The sequence below is a fragment of the Arachis ipaensis genome, chromosome B07 (genome assembly GCF_000816755.2).
Source record: "Arachis ipaensis cultivar K30076 chromosome B07, Araip1.1, whole genome shotgun sequence".
NCBI classification, from domain to species: Eukaryota; Viridiplantae; Streptophyta; class Magnoliopsida; order Fabales; family Fabaceae; genus Arachis; species Arachis ipaensis.
In genome coordinates this window covers 115,818,713-115,838,264 of record NC_029791.2, presented here as the reverse complement: position 1 = coordinate 115,838,264, position 19,552 = coordinate 115,818,713, and the positions used below count along the sequence as shown (strand labels likewise).

General features: G+C 38.2%; 1 protein-coding gene and 3 pseudogenes across 5 annotated transcripts; 1 reads left to right on the top strand and 3 right to left on the bottom strand.

Moving 5' to 3' along the window:
• On the bottom strand, positions 941-6,486 carry LOC107605961 (putative pentatricopeptide repeat-containing protein At3g08820). Of its 5 annotated transcripts, none has more exons than XR_002350464.1 (4): positions 6,271-6,486; positions 2,037-5,025; positions 1,359-1,695; positions 941-1,195 (listed from the first exon to the last, which is right to left on the bottom strand). XR_002350464.1 is itself a non-coding variant. In XM_021106320.1 (2 exons), the coding sequence occupies exon 2, from the start codon at positions 4,870-4,872 to the stop codon at positions 2,842-2,844; it is 2,031 nt and encodes a 676-aa protein (XP_020961979.1). In that variant the 5' UTR covers positions 4,873-5,025; positions 6,271-6,486; the 3' UTR covers positions 1,946-2,841. The 5 variants fall into 5 exon arrangements, 1 of the variants encoding a protein (XP_020961979.1); XR_002350465.1 differs by having other exon boundaries at positions 1,359-1,689; XR_002350466.1 differs by having other exon boundaries at positions 1,359-1,686.
• Positions 7,572-13,734, bottom strand: LOC107607744 (annotated as a pseudogene).
• Positions 13,538-15,863, top strand: LOC107607742 (annotated as a pseudogene).
• Positions 17,418-18,904, bottom strand: LOC107607741 (annotated as a pseudogene).

Below are 19,552 nucleotides of genomic sequence, written 5' to 3'. Positions count from 1 at the left end.
AGGTTTCTAACTTTTATAAATAGAAAACATATAAATTCCTCTATAATATATTTAAACCGCCACGAGAGGAATTATGTATCTCCCAGTTATAAAAGTTAAGGAATTGTATTTTAATTTGGTGAAAGATTTGTCTTCTATTATAAAAAAAATTAAAAACTTATTTATCATTTTCTTTTATTTAAGATCAAGCAAACAAATTCCTAAAATTGGTCCGTGTGAATCTATGATGCTGTGATCGAAGAGATGGAGTTATTTTTCAAGTCACTTTTATGTTTTTGACAAATTGATAAAATTTTTACACGGCCCATGAGAAACAAACTAAAGTATTTTGCCTAATTTAAAATGGACTTTTTGTCCCAAACTTTTTCAAGTCAATTTAGATGGAGCTAAAATCGCCAACAAGCTATATCTCAAATAACAATTTCTTTCTTCCCATTTAAAAGTCTCAGGTTTGAGTCTCACCAGTTACAATTGAAAGAAAAAAAATCTCAAGAATGCTGATGTAACTCTATATAGGGTTTTGTGTGATCTCATGCTGGTGTTATTTCTCCACATAGGAGACCATGGAAATTATAACGTTATTTAAAAGGATTTGTAATAATTTTGATCAACACAACGCTTGCACAGGAGAAATCATTTGGTGCTCATGAATGAGTTGAAGCATTCATTTGTGTAAGACAAAAAAGCATCCATTTCGTTAACCAAAAAACAAAAAAAAAAAAGCACCCATTTGTCAAAATAACATTTCTGTTAAAAATTAATCTTTTAATGCCATTTTTTGTTATATATATATATATTTAGAGAGAGAGAGAGACAGAGAGAGATGTCCAACCAACATTTATTTATTTAAGAACAAAAAGAGCGTAGACTAACCAAATCTTTTCTGAATTTTTTACATTTAAAAGGCATACTATAACCATGAGACAGAACATAACTGCTATAGTGGAGTAAGAGATATATATTAGAATGATCATAGTGAAAGAACATGCATGATGGATAAGGACTTATGTTTTCACATGATGCTCTATGTAACCATACAGCAACATGGATTGAACTCAACCTAATTTTCATTCATCACATAATCCCATGCAACCTTATTGTGAGAAGCACTACAAAGGTGGCGCCTAATAAAAATACTTGAGTCTAAAAATGCATATCTGCTCTAGTCTCTAGCCTCTTCACTTCATGATATCACCTGCATGATGAAGAAAAAAAACGGGTTAATCATTCAAACTTGAAGCATTATCACCAATTTTTTCATTAAGATTTATAACAATTGTTTATAAGCTAATTATTTGATTATCTAGATAATGTATCTGAATGCATGTGCAGACGTGTGCAAGAACGAGGGAATTTACATGGCTCGAAGTTTGCAGCGCACTTCTCTGGAAGTTGCAAAGCCATGTTCTGGTCTACACCAGATATCGAAGGGCCATTCACAAGAAAACACAAACACGGTTGAGTGGTTGACCTAATGCCATGACGGCATTACAGCAGTCGTCGGAAGGTGGGATGGGGCTGAAAGGAGCAACTGTTGTCCTGCAAGGTAAGAGCTGCACTAGGACAGAGAAGAAAGTGCTTGTGAAAGGTGTACTTTGGCCTTTTGCCCCCAAAATTGTGATGCAATACAAAACCAGAAAGAACCAGGGAACCTTTGAGCCCTTTCTATCAGTGAGAGCTTCCTTCCTGCTATTACTAGCAAAGCAATCAATTAGACATGTTTTGAATTTATACATGATAAATAACTAAATGTCATGCATTATAGCTGTTCTAACTAAAGGTCATGCTTATTACAAGGTATAGTCCTAGACTCTTAGTAAGAGATTAACATCAAATGCAATTGGGGCATGGTTACCAACAGTTAAAGGGTTCAAATGATGTGAATAACAACATTTGTAATTACCTTATTAATTAACAAAACATTAGGAATTGCATAGAAGATGTATGCAAGAATCATAAATAGTTCACTACATGGTTCTTAATGTTTTTTACATATTTTCTGAAAAGCTTTGTACACTATAATGTATGAAAATTACTACAATGAGATTGATCACTGCAAGCTAGCATGCTCTCCTGCTTGACAAAGTGGTGAGAATTGGTTTGCTTGTAGCGATTCCGCAAAATGTCTCAATGTCTTCAAAACTGCATCTTATGCTATGTGTAAACAATTATATGTGGCACACAAATGTTACAAGTCAATATAACCCTCATCAAAGTCAATTTCATTAAGCTCTTGGTTTTGGTAGAGTATAGGAAGTAGAAACAAAGAAAAGCTAGAAGCTAAAACAAATAAGCATCAACTCGCAGAAGTTGTGTAACCACTACTGGAGGAAACGCAATGATTTGGAGGTCATTCCTTTGCGCTTTGGAGGTCATTCCTTTGCGCTGCACCACCACAAGTTAAAGCCTTGGTACATTTGTTTGCATTCCTAGGAATCAAGACACAACAAACCTACCAAGCACGCCTTAGGAGCCCATGAATTGCAAATATCAGCCACTGAGCATATGGACCCATTTGCCCGGTGACACTGGCGCAAGGAAAAAGACTCCCAGTAATCCATCTCGTGCACAATACTACAGAAGCCATGCTTTCAGGTTAGCTCAGCCCACTCTTTGCCGCAAACTCAACCGGAGTAATGTCTGCATAGGAAGTCTTCCCAACAAATTCCAGCACCCAATTCGCACCAACAATTCTGTTAAGAGGTACCATCACCAAACAAACAACCATCAACATTCAACTTTATTGCACCTAAAGGAGGAGAAAGCCAACGATCCACAAAACCAGTGAGGAGTAACTCGGCACAAACAATATGAATCTATACTAGTCTACATCACAAAATGTTACCAATAATCTCCACAAGAACATGAACCTTCTCTGAAACAATGGAATCTATTATTATCCCTAATGATTATCTCTCTCCCTGTAACTTTGGAAATGAGTTTTATTGCCTCATGACAATCACCACATACGCGTAGATTTTTAACAACACGAATGATGTCATTTGCCGCAGTATTGATCAGGGCAAATGCAACGGCTAATTTCTCACTATGACAGCCAAGGAAGTACTCCTTCTCCTCTTCCTCTATATCAAAGAGCACAAACTCAGTAATTGGACTATAACCGACTTCTCTCAATTCCTTAAACAAACTTTCAAGTTTTTCATATATCTTCGATGACATAGGATGGGAAGTATCTCCTACAAGGAATTCATGAACAACCCCATCCACTTCAACCCAACTACACCCAGGTAATTTTTGCATTCCTTTCTCGTTTAGCGTTAACCTAACTTTTTCTGCTTCATCCCATCTATGACTTGCTGAATATATATTTGATAAGAGAACATAATGTCCTGAATTCCATGGTTCTAACTCAATCAGCTGCTTTAACACGGGTTTTGCCAATTTAATATCACAATGCAACCTACATCCTCCCAATAATGCCCCCAAAACAATAGTATTCAGTTTCATTGGCATACTCTTGATCAAATTATGTGCTTCAACCAACAAGCCTGCACGGGATAAAAGATCCACCATGCATCCATAATGCTCAATAGTAGGACTTAAAGAAAAGACATGACTCATGCTATCGAAATATCGTTGACCATCATTAACCAAACCAGCATGGGTACACCCGCAAAGTAAGCCAACAAAAGTATTCCCATCTGGCTGAATTCCATACTTCTCCATTTGTCCAAATACCCCAAATGTGGCCCGAACATGTCCATTCATAGCCAGTCCAGAAATTATGGCGTTGAACACCACACGATCCTTTCCCTTCATCATTCTGAAAATATCCACCGCTTGTGCAATGTTTCCACATTTAGCATAAAAGTCAATCAAGGCAGTCCCTAGTACAGGATTCAACAAAAACTCATCAGCATCCAACAATCCCTTAACCTGATTCCCTAACTCCAGTGCTCCCAACCTCGCACATGCAGAAAGAACTCCCACCATGGCATAGCAATCAGGCCTCAGATTCTCCCTCTGCATCTCAAAGAACAAGTCAAGTGCTTCCTTAGGAAGCCCGTTGGATGCATAGCCCTGAATCATGGCACTCCAACAAACAATATCTCTCTCAACCATTCCATCAAAAACCTGTCGCGCCTTCTCCATGCTCCCGCACTTGGCATACATGTCAACCAAAGAAGTCAACACAAACACATTCCTATGGAAACCACACTCAGTTATATACTTATCAATCCACTCTCCACTAGCCAAGTCCCCTAACTGAGAACACGAATACAAAACCCGAACGAGAGTGAAATTATCCGGCTTCACGCCCACCTCTAACAACTCCCTAAACAAACCAATTGCTTCCTCGTGAAGGCCGCATCCAATATACCCACAGATAATAGCGGTCCACGAAACAACATTCTTCTCCGGAATATCATCAAACAGCTTCCGTGCATCCTTTAAGTACCCACATTTCGAATACAAACAAACAAGACTTGTCTTGACAAACACGTCACAATCAAATCCCATTTTCACAACAAGCGACTGGAGCTTGACGCCAAACAGAAAATTCGCCAACCTGGCACACGCTTTGAGTACAAAAGTGAACGTGTAGTTGTCTGGCAAGAACCCGGCGTTGCGCATTGAGTTGTAAAACAGAACAGCGTCGTCGAAGGAGTCGTTGGAGACCGTTCCGCGGATCATAGTGTTAAAGAGGTATATGTTAGGGTTCTTGGATTGGGAGAAGATGCGCTTGGCGTAGGGCATGTTGCGAAAGAAAAATGAATGCTGGAGGATGATGTTGAGAAGGTAGTTATTGTGGTCGATGTAGAGTCGGAGGAGGCGACAGTGGGCGGTCCTGAGGTGGTTGAAGGAGTTGAGGCCATGGAGGAGGCAGTGCTTGAGCTCCATAGCCGCCATGGGAAGTCATCAACGGGAATCAATTTCAAAACAAGAAAGGGAAACAAGCCAATGATAGCATGTGCGTTGGTGCAACGATGCCGAATGCAACTGGAGCAGCACAGTTTCCCGAAGCATCAACTCTGTACAATGCCACACAGCTTAAGCCCTGTACTGCAGTTGCCAATGCCAACAGATTCAGAAAATAGTTAAGGTTCTGAAAACTGAACCGGTCATTGAACCGTTCTAGTTACTGGTTCACTGGTTTACTAGTCCAACCAGTTCAACCGTAGTTCAACCAAAATAACCGTTTTATAATAAATAAAATAACTAACAGCAAGGTTCCCATATTAACTAACAACAATTATTCAAAATTTGTTACAATAAAGAATAAAACCATAGAAAGATGTATTATCTTCTACATTCCAATCAAAGGAAAAAATAGAAGAAAATAAATTAGAGAAAGAGAGAGAGACTACTCCACGCCATTGTTTCACAGTAACTTCACAACTGTTTTATTTACAAAACAAGGTCATTTACAACATGAACTAATACTAGAAAGAAAATAAAAGCTTTCATAGCCAACTAGACAGAATTGCTTGCATATTTAAAAAAGAGTAATCACCCAAATTTTGGTTTAAAAGAAACAATTTGGTTTTCAAAAGTATATACATTGATCTATCTCACATATCTCTAAAAGAAAAGAAAAGAATAAACTACTTTACTTACTAGTTATTACCATATGTCACAAAATTTGATGCCTTCTATCTACCAATATGCAACAATAACTAACAAAGGCTATGGGATCAAAGGCATACAGATCACTACGACTTAGTGAGAAATATGAAAGAATATATTCACACATCAACAAACAAAATTACTAGCATCAACAAACAAAATTTCGACATTCAATTTAAAAAAGAAACTAAAAAGTTAATTTCTAAAGTGGGTCACAAGATTTACATCCTTAATCATCACAAGGCCAACCTTAGAGAGAAGGTCCAAGCATGGTGGTAGAATCTATTTGGAAGAGCAAAACAATAGGAGCAATTTTAACATCGTAGGTTTAACATGGCAAGAGCAGTTTTAACATGGCAGGTTTTTCATCTTCCACTCAATGAACAATTTATTAAATCAACAACAGCAAAACACAATATAACAATCAAAAGGTCAAGAACAACACCAAAATAATAATTTATCAAATTAACAAATTAATAACATCAATTAAAACTGAAAATTAAAATAACAAGAACAATTAAAATTTTAAACTACAGCAAACCAACAACAAAATAAGAACCAGAAAAACATATTAATCATGAAAACAACAATCAAATAAAACAATAACTGAATAATTAATACAAGAAAACAATAACCGAATAATTAATACAAGAAAGAACAAGAAGAAGGGAAAAAAATTACCCTAGGATGGAGCAGTTCTGAAATTCAAACCGTACAGGGAGAGGGAGGAGCTTTAAAACGCGACGGAAATGGCTGAACGGAGGCTGAACAACGGTAGAACGGTGGCTGAAAGGCGGCGGAACAGAGGCTCGAACACGCGGCGTAGAGGGCTGAACAGAGGGCTAAGCAGCTCGAACAAGGGCAGAGCAAGGGTTGGCCAAAAAGGGCAGAACAAGGGTTTGCCAAAAAACAGAGGCAGAAGCTCGAACAAAAAGGAGGCGGCCGCGCGGCGAACAAAGGCGACGTTGCGCCGAACCTGTAGCAATGCGGACGGCGGCGGTGGCTGGACGTTGAAGAACCGCGACGAGATGGAGGGCTGCTTCGGTGCTTCCTCCAATCTGCGTTCGAGTTCTCTTCTCTGCCGGAAGCTTGAGGTGGAGACTGGAGACGTGAGAACTGAGAGCGAGAGGTGAGAGTGGAGGGCTGGAGGCTCGAGAGGAGATCAGGAGAAGGAGAGGGAGAGGGAGAGGGAGAGGGCCAGAGGGGTGAGTGGGTCTGTGGGTGACTCAGCGACAACCTACCTTGTGAAAATCCCCTTTTAATTTTTTGTTATAAAAAATGTTAATTCGGAGAATCATGAAAGTTTAATTTGTAATCTGGTTAATAGTTCTATCTCGTAACAGTTGATTTTATATTAAAAATTGGAATTAGCCATGAAAAATAAAACAAAAATTAATTTGGTGTTATTTGACTCTGAACCTGTGCATGTGGTTTTCCACTATGCACGATTTTCAGATATTTTATCGTTTTGACTAAAGCTTTGTTGTTGCTTCACGAAAGCAGGTAGCCAAGTTTCAAGATGCTTACACATCTGCGAATATAATTCTGCTGATTGAACCTAGTTTTTTTATGGTTTTGATTTGATGGCTCCAATAAATATCTCAACCTCGAAGTTCTTCTGATTCCGATTGCCGCGAGCAAAGACAAACGAAAAGGTCCTACGTGTCTGCCTGTGTGTTGCGCTGTCATATTTTTGCCTTCAATGAAAACTGGGAGACAATGACTTCTCAACTGTCCACGCAAAGGTTGTCGTTAAATTTTACCCCTTTGCTTTATCCATAAAATCAAAATTCTAAATATCAATATTTCAAGCATTTGTTTTGTTTCTTGAAAAATAGCATCACATAATTTTATATTTTAAAAACAATTATTTAACAAATGTTCTAGGAAGATAGAGTAGGGACACGGGAGCCGCAATTTTGTGATCACAGAATTCCAAATAAAAAAAAAAAAAGCAAAAGAAAAGTACTTGGCAAGACTCCTTAAAGAAAACAGAAGACTAGTTTAAATCAACGGTCTCATGCATTACTAACAAAGAAACTCCCAGAAATTCCAACTTTAAGTGTGAATAAGAAGACTCGAATATAGAACAACTTAACTTGTACACATGCTCAGTGGTAACATAAACATTGAGAAACTCTCAAACTTTTCAGACAATGGAGAAAGCAGTGAAGCTCACTGCTAGTATTTCCTATATGCCAACTCTTTGACAGCATCAAGAAGGTTGTTCTCGTTCTTAACACTCTGAACCCAGTTTGCATTGATGTTAACCCTCTCCAGGCTCTGCTTTAACGTCCTAGCAATTGACTGTGTACCATGGCTAACAAAGAATTCCTCTACTTCCTTCGCTTTCTCAACGGAAGCAAACTGCACCCATGATCAACGAAATGATCCAATTACTAAATGTGCTAAGAAAATCAATAGAACAAACAAAGCATTATAGAGGGACACAGCAAACAAACCGGTGAGACAACTGCACTGACAAACCGAGTTATCAAAAATCCAGAGCCATATGTCTTTAATATGCGTTCCCAGTTTTCCTGTATAGGAAAATTGTTAAGACGATGAATGTTAAATCCAAGGTTTGGTCTACCTACAATTCCAAAACCTATTGGTTGTGATGTGTTCCTTACCTTAAGCCATTCCCAGGCTACATCTCGTCCTTCCGGACTAGTAGGAAGCCCCATAATCACGTCCTGGCTACGGACCTGACCAGATAAACCAACATATCAATCAATCTCCAGTATTTATATATAACCATTTACCTGGTTTTTATGTATGAGTTGGCATGAACTGACTTAATATTTGCAATTAGATACCTCAGGAGACAGCATGAAGTTAAGAACTTCAAGAACTAGATCCGGATCAGGTGTATCAGACAAGGAGCCTACAAACACATTCAAGATATTGGTATGCTTTGACTCAGAAAAGTAATGTTATGCTAATTCTCACTCATAGATGATGTATTATTATTACCCAGAATGCGTATTTTCTCTTAAGTCAGTTTCTCTATATACTTTCAGAAGGGATTCATAACCCGATCGGTTGGTTTTGCTTGCCTGTTGCATTACTGCCACATATGTTGCCTGCCAACAATTTTACAATAATCATCAACAGAAGTCCGTTAAGGGTTTCGGAATTCCAATGAAACTGCAGCTAACCTTTCTTATATCAGGTGAACAAAGTGGTGTATTTCTGTCATTCAAGAATTCCTGAAAACGCTTGTTTGCTTCTTCTAGAGTCAGATCATGTCCAAACTGAGCTAAAGCAGTCAAAATTTCTCCTCTCAACATTGCATCGAGATGACTTTCTCCTGGTTTAGGTTCCCAACCAAGCCTCCTGCAGGGACAATATACAAGAGGGTTAAGAAGTTTAAATCTGAAACACAAGATAGAAAAACTAGTTATCAAAGGACAAAGTTAATATTGACTATGTAAACAGACAAGCTGAACCTCTTTTAGGCTATCCACACTACCACAAGCAACATTACCATTATACAAGCATAAACTCTATCTAGCAAACACTACTAATATATTTTAATTAATTGAAACAAAATATTCCAGGATCTATGTCAACTTACTCCGCAGTGTATTGGAAAAGGTTAATAAAGAATTGCTTGAAATAATCTACCAAGTCTGGTACTGCATCAGCTGCAATCCTTCTGACTTTATAGCTAACCTGCACAAATTAAAGAATTGGAATTAGATTATAAAATAAAATAAAAATAAATTTTTAAGTAAGAAAATGCAAGACTAGGTAGATAACATTACAGAAATCAGGCTCGACAGCACAATATATTCAACTTCCCCTCTGTAAGCTCCCATCAAGTTTATCAACGATGTCAATGATTCTTGGCGAGCCATACAAAGTGCAAATAAATCATCCAAAATTCCTGACACAGTAAATTACTCACAGGTTAAGTATCTTTTCCTTTTCTACCATAAAAAATAAATTGCCTTAGATAATTTCTAATTTACCATGTCGGTCTGCTGTAGACAATAACTGTTTATCTATGGCATATCTAAGTCTAGCCACAAGAGGCTCGTCATATTTCACCCTATAGAAACCTGTCTGATCCACATTAACTTCAATCCAAGAATTTGCAACTTGATCTCCAGCAATCTGTGAACCCACTAACTCCTTAATGTCAAGTGCTTCAGATTTTGCTTGCAACAGGAAATTCTTGCGAACATCATATGAGCCAAAGCATAGTGTTACTGGAACAACCCAGTGTCCTTCTCCGTTGGCACCACTTGACAAGAATTGCGACTACCAATTAAATGCAAAGCTAGGTCACAACACATGTAATGGATTTTTCACGCTGAAAGTAATCATAATCAAGAACTCAAGAAACCTGATTAAACTCCAGTTTCTGATCATTGACTTTAACTGATACAACAGGATATCCCTTCTACTTTGTCCACGAGCTCATTAACTTGTTGACAGGTTCGCCAGATCCCTCCTCAAGTGCATTCCATAGATCCACAGTTTTGGCATTTGAATAAGCTTGCTTTTTAATATACGAAGCTAAAGACCTCTGGTTACATGAATAAGTGATATATAAAAGCAATTTGAGTAACTTCATATAAAAATACTAGAAACATACATTTCACTAATTTCGCAAGTAATAGTATACTTGTAAGAATTTACAGTATGCATATGGTCTGTCTTATGGAATAAGAATACTGATTTATTGCATTCAAACTATAGCCTTTTGTGGAATGAGAATAGTGACCTGAAAGCGTTCAGCACCAAGATAGCTTTGCAGCATCCTAATTACAGATGCACCTTTTCTATAACTTATTGAATCAAATATTTCATCAATCTCGCCAGCATGATTTACTTCTACCTGCAAATAAAATTTATATAAAACTCGTAAGACCAACTATAAACTTGTTAACCAAGGATTACCCAAAACTTCTTTTTAGATTGATACAACAAACAATACAAAGAATTACGCTACATGTAATTAAAAATCCAATGTAGGATAAACCTAACCACATTAAAGAAAGGCTGACAGATTAAATGATACAATACCTCAATTGGGTGGGATTCCGCAAGCCCATCCAACCTGAGACCCTCAGTAGATTCATTTACGAATTGAGACCATATTTTCCAGTCAGGAAACAAGCTATCAGTTGCTAAATAGCTAACCTGGTCACACCCAAGGGGGGGAGAGAGAGAGAGATTAGTTAACTTATTAAAGAAACAAAAAAAAGGAAAACAGAGATAAGTTTTCCTCAAGTTACAAACAATGTCATTTTACACAGAGTAAAAGAAACTCAAGTTGTCAAGATTATGAATAGGATGATTACCCTCTGCTTGTTAACAGCAGCAGAATGCTGCTAATCAAAAAGCAAAGCAGTTTCGCGATACGTAACCAAACCATAATTTTCCATGGCTCCAGCAGCAAAATCAGGGATTGCAATCATATCCATTTTTGGTAGAGGGTAGGGTGTGGCAAAATAGCTGTTGAATTATCAGTTAGTTGACTATTGAATAAAAAATGATGCCAACATGCCCACAACAGCAGTCAAGCAAATGGACTGACATGGAAACAAACTTAGAATATCATACACTTATGTTGCCCATTCTGAACATGATACGAGCAGGATGGCCATGCTTTGCATGAAGAACACAACAACATAAATTCTTAAAAACAGTTGCATGTTTTGCACCTACAAGGTGAATTACTGGAATTTAAAAGAAATTGAATTCTGAATCATTTCTGATAACATTCCCGTCTAAGAAACAAATGATTTAACGGTTCCACACTACTTACTCCTTGTATAGTTCCAAAGTTCTCGTAGCAACATGTAGTGCAAATTTCCCTTGGTTTGCCTTGCCAACTTGACAATATACTCAAACTTTGACCCCTGTCAAAATGTTAGATTTCATTAAGAATAGAGAAGTCAGGGCTAACAACACCTGGAAAAAAAGTTTTACCATCGGATGTATGATCTTCCACATAATCAAATAAACCAACAACAACAGCAACCAAATATGTAGACATGATTGGAGATTCCTGATATGAAACTGTTTCAGACTTCCATCTACTTTTTCTTCCACAACAGGCATGTTAGACAGAGCAACAAGCTCAGAAGGCACATCCAAAGTGATCTTGAAAGTAGCCTGCAAAATCAAACATCTATGATGGAACACAGGCCAACTTTGAAAGCACACCTCAGTGTGTTGTTGCAACAATAAAATATTCTACCCTTAGAGTGCTTAGACTAAAGGTCAATTTAAGGGAGAAGATGTGCAAAGTAGGACCTTGCATGCAGGTTCATCCCAGCAAGGAAAGCATCGCCTGGCATCAGCTGGTTCAAACTGTGTGACTGCCATATTCTTCTTCTCATCATTATGCTCATAGGTACTGCATGCATGAAAAAATAACCATAACAAATAATCATAAAAAAGAAATGAGCAATGATACATGACCAACAAAATTTATCATTTTTTTCCAACACTTGATCAACACTCTAAACACTAAGTACTAAATTCTAATTCCTAAACTCTGAACCTAAATCCTAATAGTATAAAAATAAGGTGTTGGTCTAAAGTGTTGACTAATATTGATAGAAAGTGTTCCTCTAACATTTCTCTAAAGAATATCAGGAAAACAGGACATTGACTTAAACAACGTTGCCCTTGTTACTACCAAGTAAGGTCATGAAACGATCAATTTCAATTTAGTCAGTGATCAAAATGCATGCAACTTGAGCATAGTTCAAGTTGAATTTTTCACCCTTTGGAAACCCATGAAAAACGAAGAAAACCTAACAAGAAACAACGCACATACCTTCTGTAAAACCCTTTCATTCTATCATTCAAGATTCCTTCAAACTGAATGGCCAACACACCCAACCCAATCGGAACCGCCTCTGCAAACTCCAGCACCAAAATCTCATCACTTTCGAACAACTCAACTCTCGAAGGCTTGATCACCTGCATACACATCCAATTTTTTTCTACATGATCAACACACTAAAATATCAGAATGAATACGAGAGTTGCGTATTTATTAACTTAAAATGAGGCAAAGAAATGAGTTTAATTATAACAAACAGGTGGTAGGGATAATCGAGAACAGAACAAGAGTTGACCATTTGTTTCGTTAGTCAGGGAAAACAAGGAGAGTTAAAGAGAGGTTTAAGAACCTTCGAAGAGTCACGGTGCGTGAACGAAACGGAACCGGCAGCAACGGTGAGCTCGGCGGCATTGAGAACGATGAAGGACCTTCTCTCTAAGGTTGGCCTTGTGATGATTAAGGATGTAAATCTTGTGACCCACTTTAGAAATTAAGTTTTGTTTCTTTTTTAAATTGAATGTCGAAATTTTGCTCGTTGACGCTAGTAATTTTGTTTGTTGACGTGTAAATATATTCTTTTATATTCCTTTTTCATATTCTTCACTAAGTTGTAATGATCTGTATGCCTTTGATTCCATAACTTTTGTTAGTTATTGTTGTATATTGGTAGATAAAAGGCATCAAATTTTGTGACATATATTAGTAATTATTAAGTAAAGTAGTTTATTTTTTTCTTTTCTTTTAGAGATATGTTAGATAGAACAATGTATATACTTTTGAAAACCAAATTGTTTCTTTTGAATCAAAATTTAGGTGATTACTCTTTTTTTAAATATGCAAACAATTCTGTCTAGTTGGCTATGAAAGCTTTTATTTTCTTTCTAGATTAGTTCATGTTGTAAATAACTTTATTTTGTAAATAAAACAGTTGTGAAGTTACTGTGAAACAATGGCTGGAGTAATCTCTTTCTCTTTCTCTAATTTATTTTCTATTTTTTCCTTAATTGGAATGTAGAAGATAATACATCTTTTTATAGTTTTATTCTTTATTGTAACAAATTTTGAATAATTGTTATTAGTTAATATGGAATCTTGCTGTTAGTTATTTTATTTATTATAAAACGGTTATTTTGGTTGAACTACGATTGAACTGGTTGGACCAGTAAACTAGTAAATCAATAACTAGAACGGTTCAATGACCGGTTCAATTTTCAGAACCTTGATTATTTTCTGAATCCGTTGGTACTGGCAACTGCAATACAGGGCTTAAGCTGTGTGGCATTGTACAGAGTTGATGCTTCGAAAAACTGTGCTGCTCCAGTTGCATTCGGCATCGTTGCACTAACGCACATGCTATCATTGGCCTGTTTCTCTCTCTTGTTTTGAAATTGATTCCCGTTGATGACTTCCCATGGCGGCTATGGAGCTCAAGCACTGCCTCCTCCATGGCCTCAACTCCTTCAACCACCTTAGGACCGCCCACTGTCGCCTCCTCCGCCTCTACATCGACCACGATAACTACCTTCTCAACATCATCCTCCAGCATTCATTTTTCTTTCACAACATGCCCTACGCCAAGCGCGTCTTCTCCCAATCCAAGAACCCTAACATATACCTTTTTAACACTATGATCCGCGAAACGGTCTCCAACGACTCCTTCGACGACACTGTTCTGTTTTACAACTCACTGCGCAGCGCCGGGTTCTTGCCAGACAACTACACGTTCACTTTTGTACTCAAAGTGTGTGCCAGGCTGGCGGATTTTCTGTTTGGCATCAAGCTCCAGTCGCTTGTTGTGAAAATGGAATTCGATTGTGACGTGTTTGTCAAGACAAGTCTTGTTTGTTTGTATTCGAAATGTGGATACTTAAAGGATGCACGGAAGCTGTTTGATGATATTTCGGAGAAGAATGTTGTTTCGTAGACCGCTATTATCTATGGGTATATTGGGTGCGGCCTTCATGACGAAGCAGTTGGTTTGTTTAGAGAGTTGTTAGAGGTGGGCGTGAAGCCGGATAATTTCGCTCTCGTTCGGGTTTTGTATTCGTGTTCTCAATTAAGGGACTTGGCTAGTGGAGAGTGGATTGATAAGTATATAACTGAGAGTGGTTTCCATAGGAATGTGTTTGTGTTGACTTCTTTGGTTGACATGTATGCCAAAGTGCGGGAACATGGAGAAGGCACGGCAGGTTTTTTATGGAATGGTTGAGAGGGATATTATTTGTTGGAGTGTCATGATTCAGGGCTATGCATCCAACGAGCTTCCTAAGGAAGCACTTGACTTGTTCTTTGAGATGCAGAGAGAGAATCTGTGGCCTTATTGCTATGCCATTGTGGGAGTTCTTTCTACATGTGCGAGGTTGGGAGCACTGGATTTGGGAAATTGGGCTAAGGGATTGTTGGATGCTGATGAGTTTTTTTTAATCATGTATTAGGCACTGCCTTGATTGACTTTTATGCTAAATGTGGAAGCATTACACAAGCGGTGGATATTCTCAGAATTATGAAGGGAAAGGATCGTGTGGTGTTCAACGCCATAATTTCTGGACTGGCTATGAATGGACATGTTCGGGCCACATTTGGGGTATTTGGACAAATGGAGAAGTATGAAATTCAGCCAGATGGGAATAATTTTGTTGGATTACTTTGCGGGTGTACCCATGCTGGTTTGGTTGATGATGGTCGACGATAATTCGATAGCATGAGTCATGTATTTTATTTAAGTCCTACTATCGAGCATTCTGGATGCATGGTGGATCTTCTATCCCGTGCAGTCTTGTTGGTTGAAGCACATAATTTGATCAAGAGTATGCCAATGAAACTGAACACTATTGTTTTGCGGGAATTATTGGGAGGATGTAGGTTGCATCATGATACTAAATTAGCAGAACCCGTGTTAAAACAGCTAATTGAGTTAGAAACATAGAATTCAGGACATTATGTTCTCTTATCAAATATATATTCAGCAAGTCATAGATGGGATGAAGCAGAAAAAGTTAGGTTAACGCTGAACGAGAAGGGAATGCAAAAATTACCTGGGTGTAGTTGGGTTGAAGTGGATGGGGTTGTTCATGAATACTTTGTAGGAGATACTTTCCATCCTATGTCACCAAAGATATATGAAAAACTTGAATGTTTGTTTAAGGAATTGAGAGAAGTCGGCTATAGTCCAACTACTGAGTTTGTGCTATTTGATATAGAGGAAAAGGAGAAGAAGTACTTCCTTGGCTGTCATAGTGAGAAATTAGCCGTTGCATTTGCCCTGATCAATACTGGGGCAAATGACATCATTTGTGTTATTAAAAATCTACGCATATGGTGATTGTAATGAGGCCATAAAACTCATTTCCAAAGTTAAAGGGAGAGAGATAATCATTAGCGATAATAATAGATTCCATTATTTCAGAGAAGGTTCATGTTCTTGTGGAGATTATTGGTAACATTTTATGATGTAGACTAGTATAGAATCTGATCTCATTGTTTGCTATACTTCAAAAGTTGACAAGAGTTTCTCTTGCATATGTTAAAATGTTCTGCTAAACCTCCATGAACATTTTGACGGAGGAAAATGAAACCTGAGACTTGTAGGATATCACTATGACCTTAATTTCATAACAATTCATAGTGAAAGCAGTTTTCCTGGTTTGAACATTTGGTTAAAAAATGGACAAAAGGTTGAAGTGAAGCTTTCCTTATGATGCCTCTTTATTCAGACAGGAAAGCGAGTATTTTGAAAATCAGCTAATCCTACTGGTAAAATTTTGACGTAAAGAATTAAAGGTAATTTTACCTTACTCAAGTAGTGAGCACCTATCTCAATTTTTTATCCATTGTTAGATTGAATAGTTAAACTTTGGGTTTTGCTAATGAGTAAGTGCACTTGTTAAGGCTTAATAAAAATTATGTTTTTAAATCTTTAGTGCACTGAATGCATTGAAGTCTTCAAAATGTGAAAATCTTACTACTTTTTGAAATTTTTACAAGGGCCTTAAGGACGCTTAATAGCAAGAACCCTTAAAATTTAAACTGTTGTAGGCTCTAGTTTTATTGTCATTGCCTCTTGTGAGGGCAAATAATTTGAAATATTTCTATGATAAGTGTCTTGACATTACCAATGGCCTTTTCTATCCCTTGTTTTTACTGTTCCAAAATATGGATGGAGTGGTTAACCGAAGGGGACTGCATAGCTGGCGTGCATGATGTAATTGTCAGAAATGCTATTATTGATGCAACCAGAAAGCACAAAAGAAAAAATATAGCTTATAGGGAGTCTCTTCAATGATAAGTGAGGATAAAAAGATGTAATCTTTAATAGGAATCAGCAAGAGCTTAATGATCATGGCACTAGTCTCTACATCTTTGCTTCATTACATTCTTAAGTTTTTCTTTGATATTCATATTGTTTGTGTTGAGTTACTCCTCACTGGCTTTGTGGATCGTTGGCTTTCTCCTCCTTTAGGTGCAATAAAGTTGAATGTTGATGGTTGTTTGTTTTGTGATGGTACCTCTTAACAGAATTGTTGGTGCGAATTGGGTGCTGGGATTTGTTGGGAGGACTTTCTATGCAGACATTACTCCGGTTGAGCTTGCGGCAAAGAATGGGCTGAGTTAACCTGAAAGCATTACTTCTGTAGTAATGTGCACGAGATGAATTTCTGGGAGGCTTTTTCCTTGCGCCAGTGAAAATGGGTCCATATGCTCCGTTGTTGATTTTTTCAATTCATGGGCTTCTAAGGCATGCTTGGCAGGTTTGTTGTGTCTTGATTCCTAGGAATGCAAACAGATGTGCCAATGCTTTAACTTGCGGTGGTGCAGCGCAAAGGAATGACCTCCAAATCATTGCATTTTCTCCAGCAGTGGTTACACAACTTATGCTAGTTGATGCTTATTTGTTTTAGCTTCTAGCTTTTCTTTGTTTCTACTTTCTATACTCGACCAAAATCAAGAGCTTAATGAAATCGACTTTGACGAAGGTTATATTGACTTGTAACATTTGTGTGCCACATGTAATTGTTTACACATAGCATAAGATGCAGTTCTGAAGGCAATAGAACATCTTACGGAATGGCTGCAAGCAAACCAATTCTTCTGCATCTTCCTAATAATATCCCTAAAACAATAGTATTCGGTTTCATTGGCATACTCTTGATCAAATTATGTGCTTCAACCAATAAGCCTGCACGGGATAGAAGATCCACCATGCATCCATAATGCTCGATAGTAGGACTTAAAGAAAAGACATAACTCATGCTATCGAAATATCGTCGACCATCATTAACCAAACCAGCATGGGTACACCCGCAAAGTAAGCCGACAAAAGTATTTCCATCTGGCTGAATTTCATACTTCTCCAGTTGTCCAAATACCCCAAATGTGGCCCGAACATGTCCATTCATAGCCAGTCCAGAAATTATGGCGTTGAACACCACACGGTCCTTTCCCTTCATCATTCTGAAAATATCCACCGCGCTTGCAATGCTTCCACATTTAGCATAAAAGTCAATCAAGGCAATGCTAATACAGGATTCAGCAAAAACTCATCAACATCCATCAATCCCTTAGCCCAATTCCCCAACTCCAATGCTCTCAACCTCGCACATGCAGAAAGAACTCCCACCATGGCATAGCAATCAGGCCTCAGATTCTCCATCTGCACCTCAAAGAACAAGTCAAGTGCTTCCTTAGGAAGCCCGTTGGATGTATATCCCTGAATCATGGCCGCCAACAAACAATATCCCTCTCAATCATTCCATCAAAACCTGCAGCGCCTTCTCCATGCTCCCGCAGTTGGCATACATGTCAACCGAAGAAGTCAACACAAACACATTCCTATGGAAACCACTCTCAGTTATATAATTATCAATCCACTCTCCACTAGCCAAGTCCCCTAACTGAGAACAAAAATACAAAACCCGAACGAGAGTGAAATTATTCGGCTTTACGCCCTCCTCTAACAACTCTCTAAACAAACCAACTGCTTTCTCGTGAAGGCCACCCCCAATATACCCACAGATAATAGCAGTCCACGAAACAACATTCTTCTCAAGAATACATCAAACACCTTTCGTGCATCATTTACGTACCCACATTTCGAATACAAACAAACAAGAATTGTCTTCACAAACACATCACAATCGAATCCCATTTTCACAAGCGAATGGAGCTTGACGCCATACGAAAATCTGCCATCCTGGCACATGCTTTGAGTACAAAAGTGAACGTGTAGTTGTCTGGAAAAAACCCGGAGCTGTGCATTGAGTTGTAAAACAGAACAGCGTCGTCAAAGGAGTCGTTAAAGAGGTATATGTTAGGGTTCTTGGATTGGGAGAAGACGCGCTTGGCGTAGGGCGTGTTGCAAAACAAAAATGAATACTGGAGGATGATGTTGAGAAGATAGTTATCGTGGTCGATTTTGAGGCGGAGGAGGCGGCAATGGACGGTCTTGAGGTGGTTGAAGGAGTTGCGGCCATGGAGGAGGCAGTGCTTGAGCTCCATTTCCTCCATGGGAAGTCATCAACGGGAATCAATTTCAAAACAAGAGAGAAAAATAGGCCAATGATAGCATTGCGGTAGTGCAACGATGCTGAATGCAGGTTACATCTCTGAACATCGTCGCCGTCTGGAGCAGCACAGTTTCCCAAATCATCAACTCTGACAAAGTGGTGAGAATTGGTTTGCTTATAACGACGCCGCAAGTTGTCCCAATGTCTTCAAAATTGCATCTTATGCTATGTGTAAACAATTACATGTGGCAGACAATTGTTACAAGTCAATATAACCTTCATCAAAGTTAATTTCATTAAGCTCTTGATTTTGGTAGAGTATAGAAAGTAGAAACAAAGAAAATCTAGAAGTTAAGACAAATAAGCACCAACTCGCAGAAGTTGTGCAACCACTGTTGGAGGAAACACAATGATTTGGAGGTCATTCCTTTGAGCTACACCACCTCAAGTTAAAGCATTGGCACATTTGTTTGAATTCCTAGGAATCAAGACACAACAAACCTGCCAAGCACGCCTTAGAAGCCCATGAATTGCAAAAATCAGCCACTAAGCATATGGACCCATTTGTACGGTGACACTGGCGCAAGGAAAAAGCCTCCCAGAAATCCATCTCGTGCACAATACTACGGAAGCCATGCTATCAGGATAG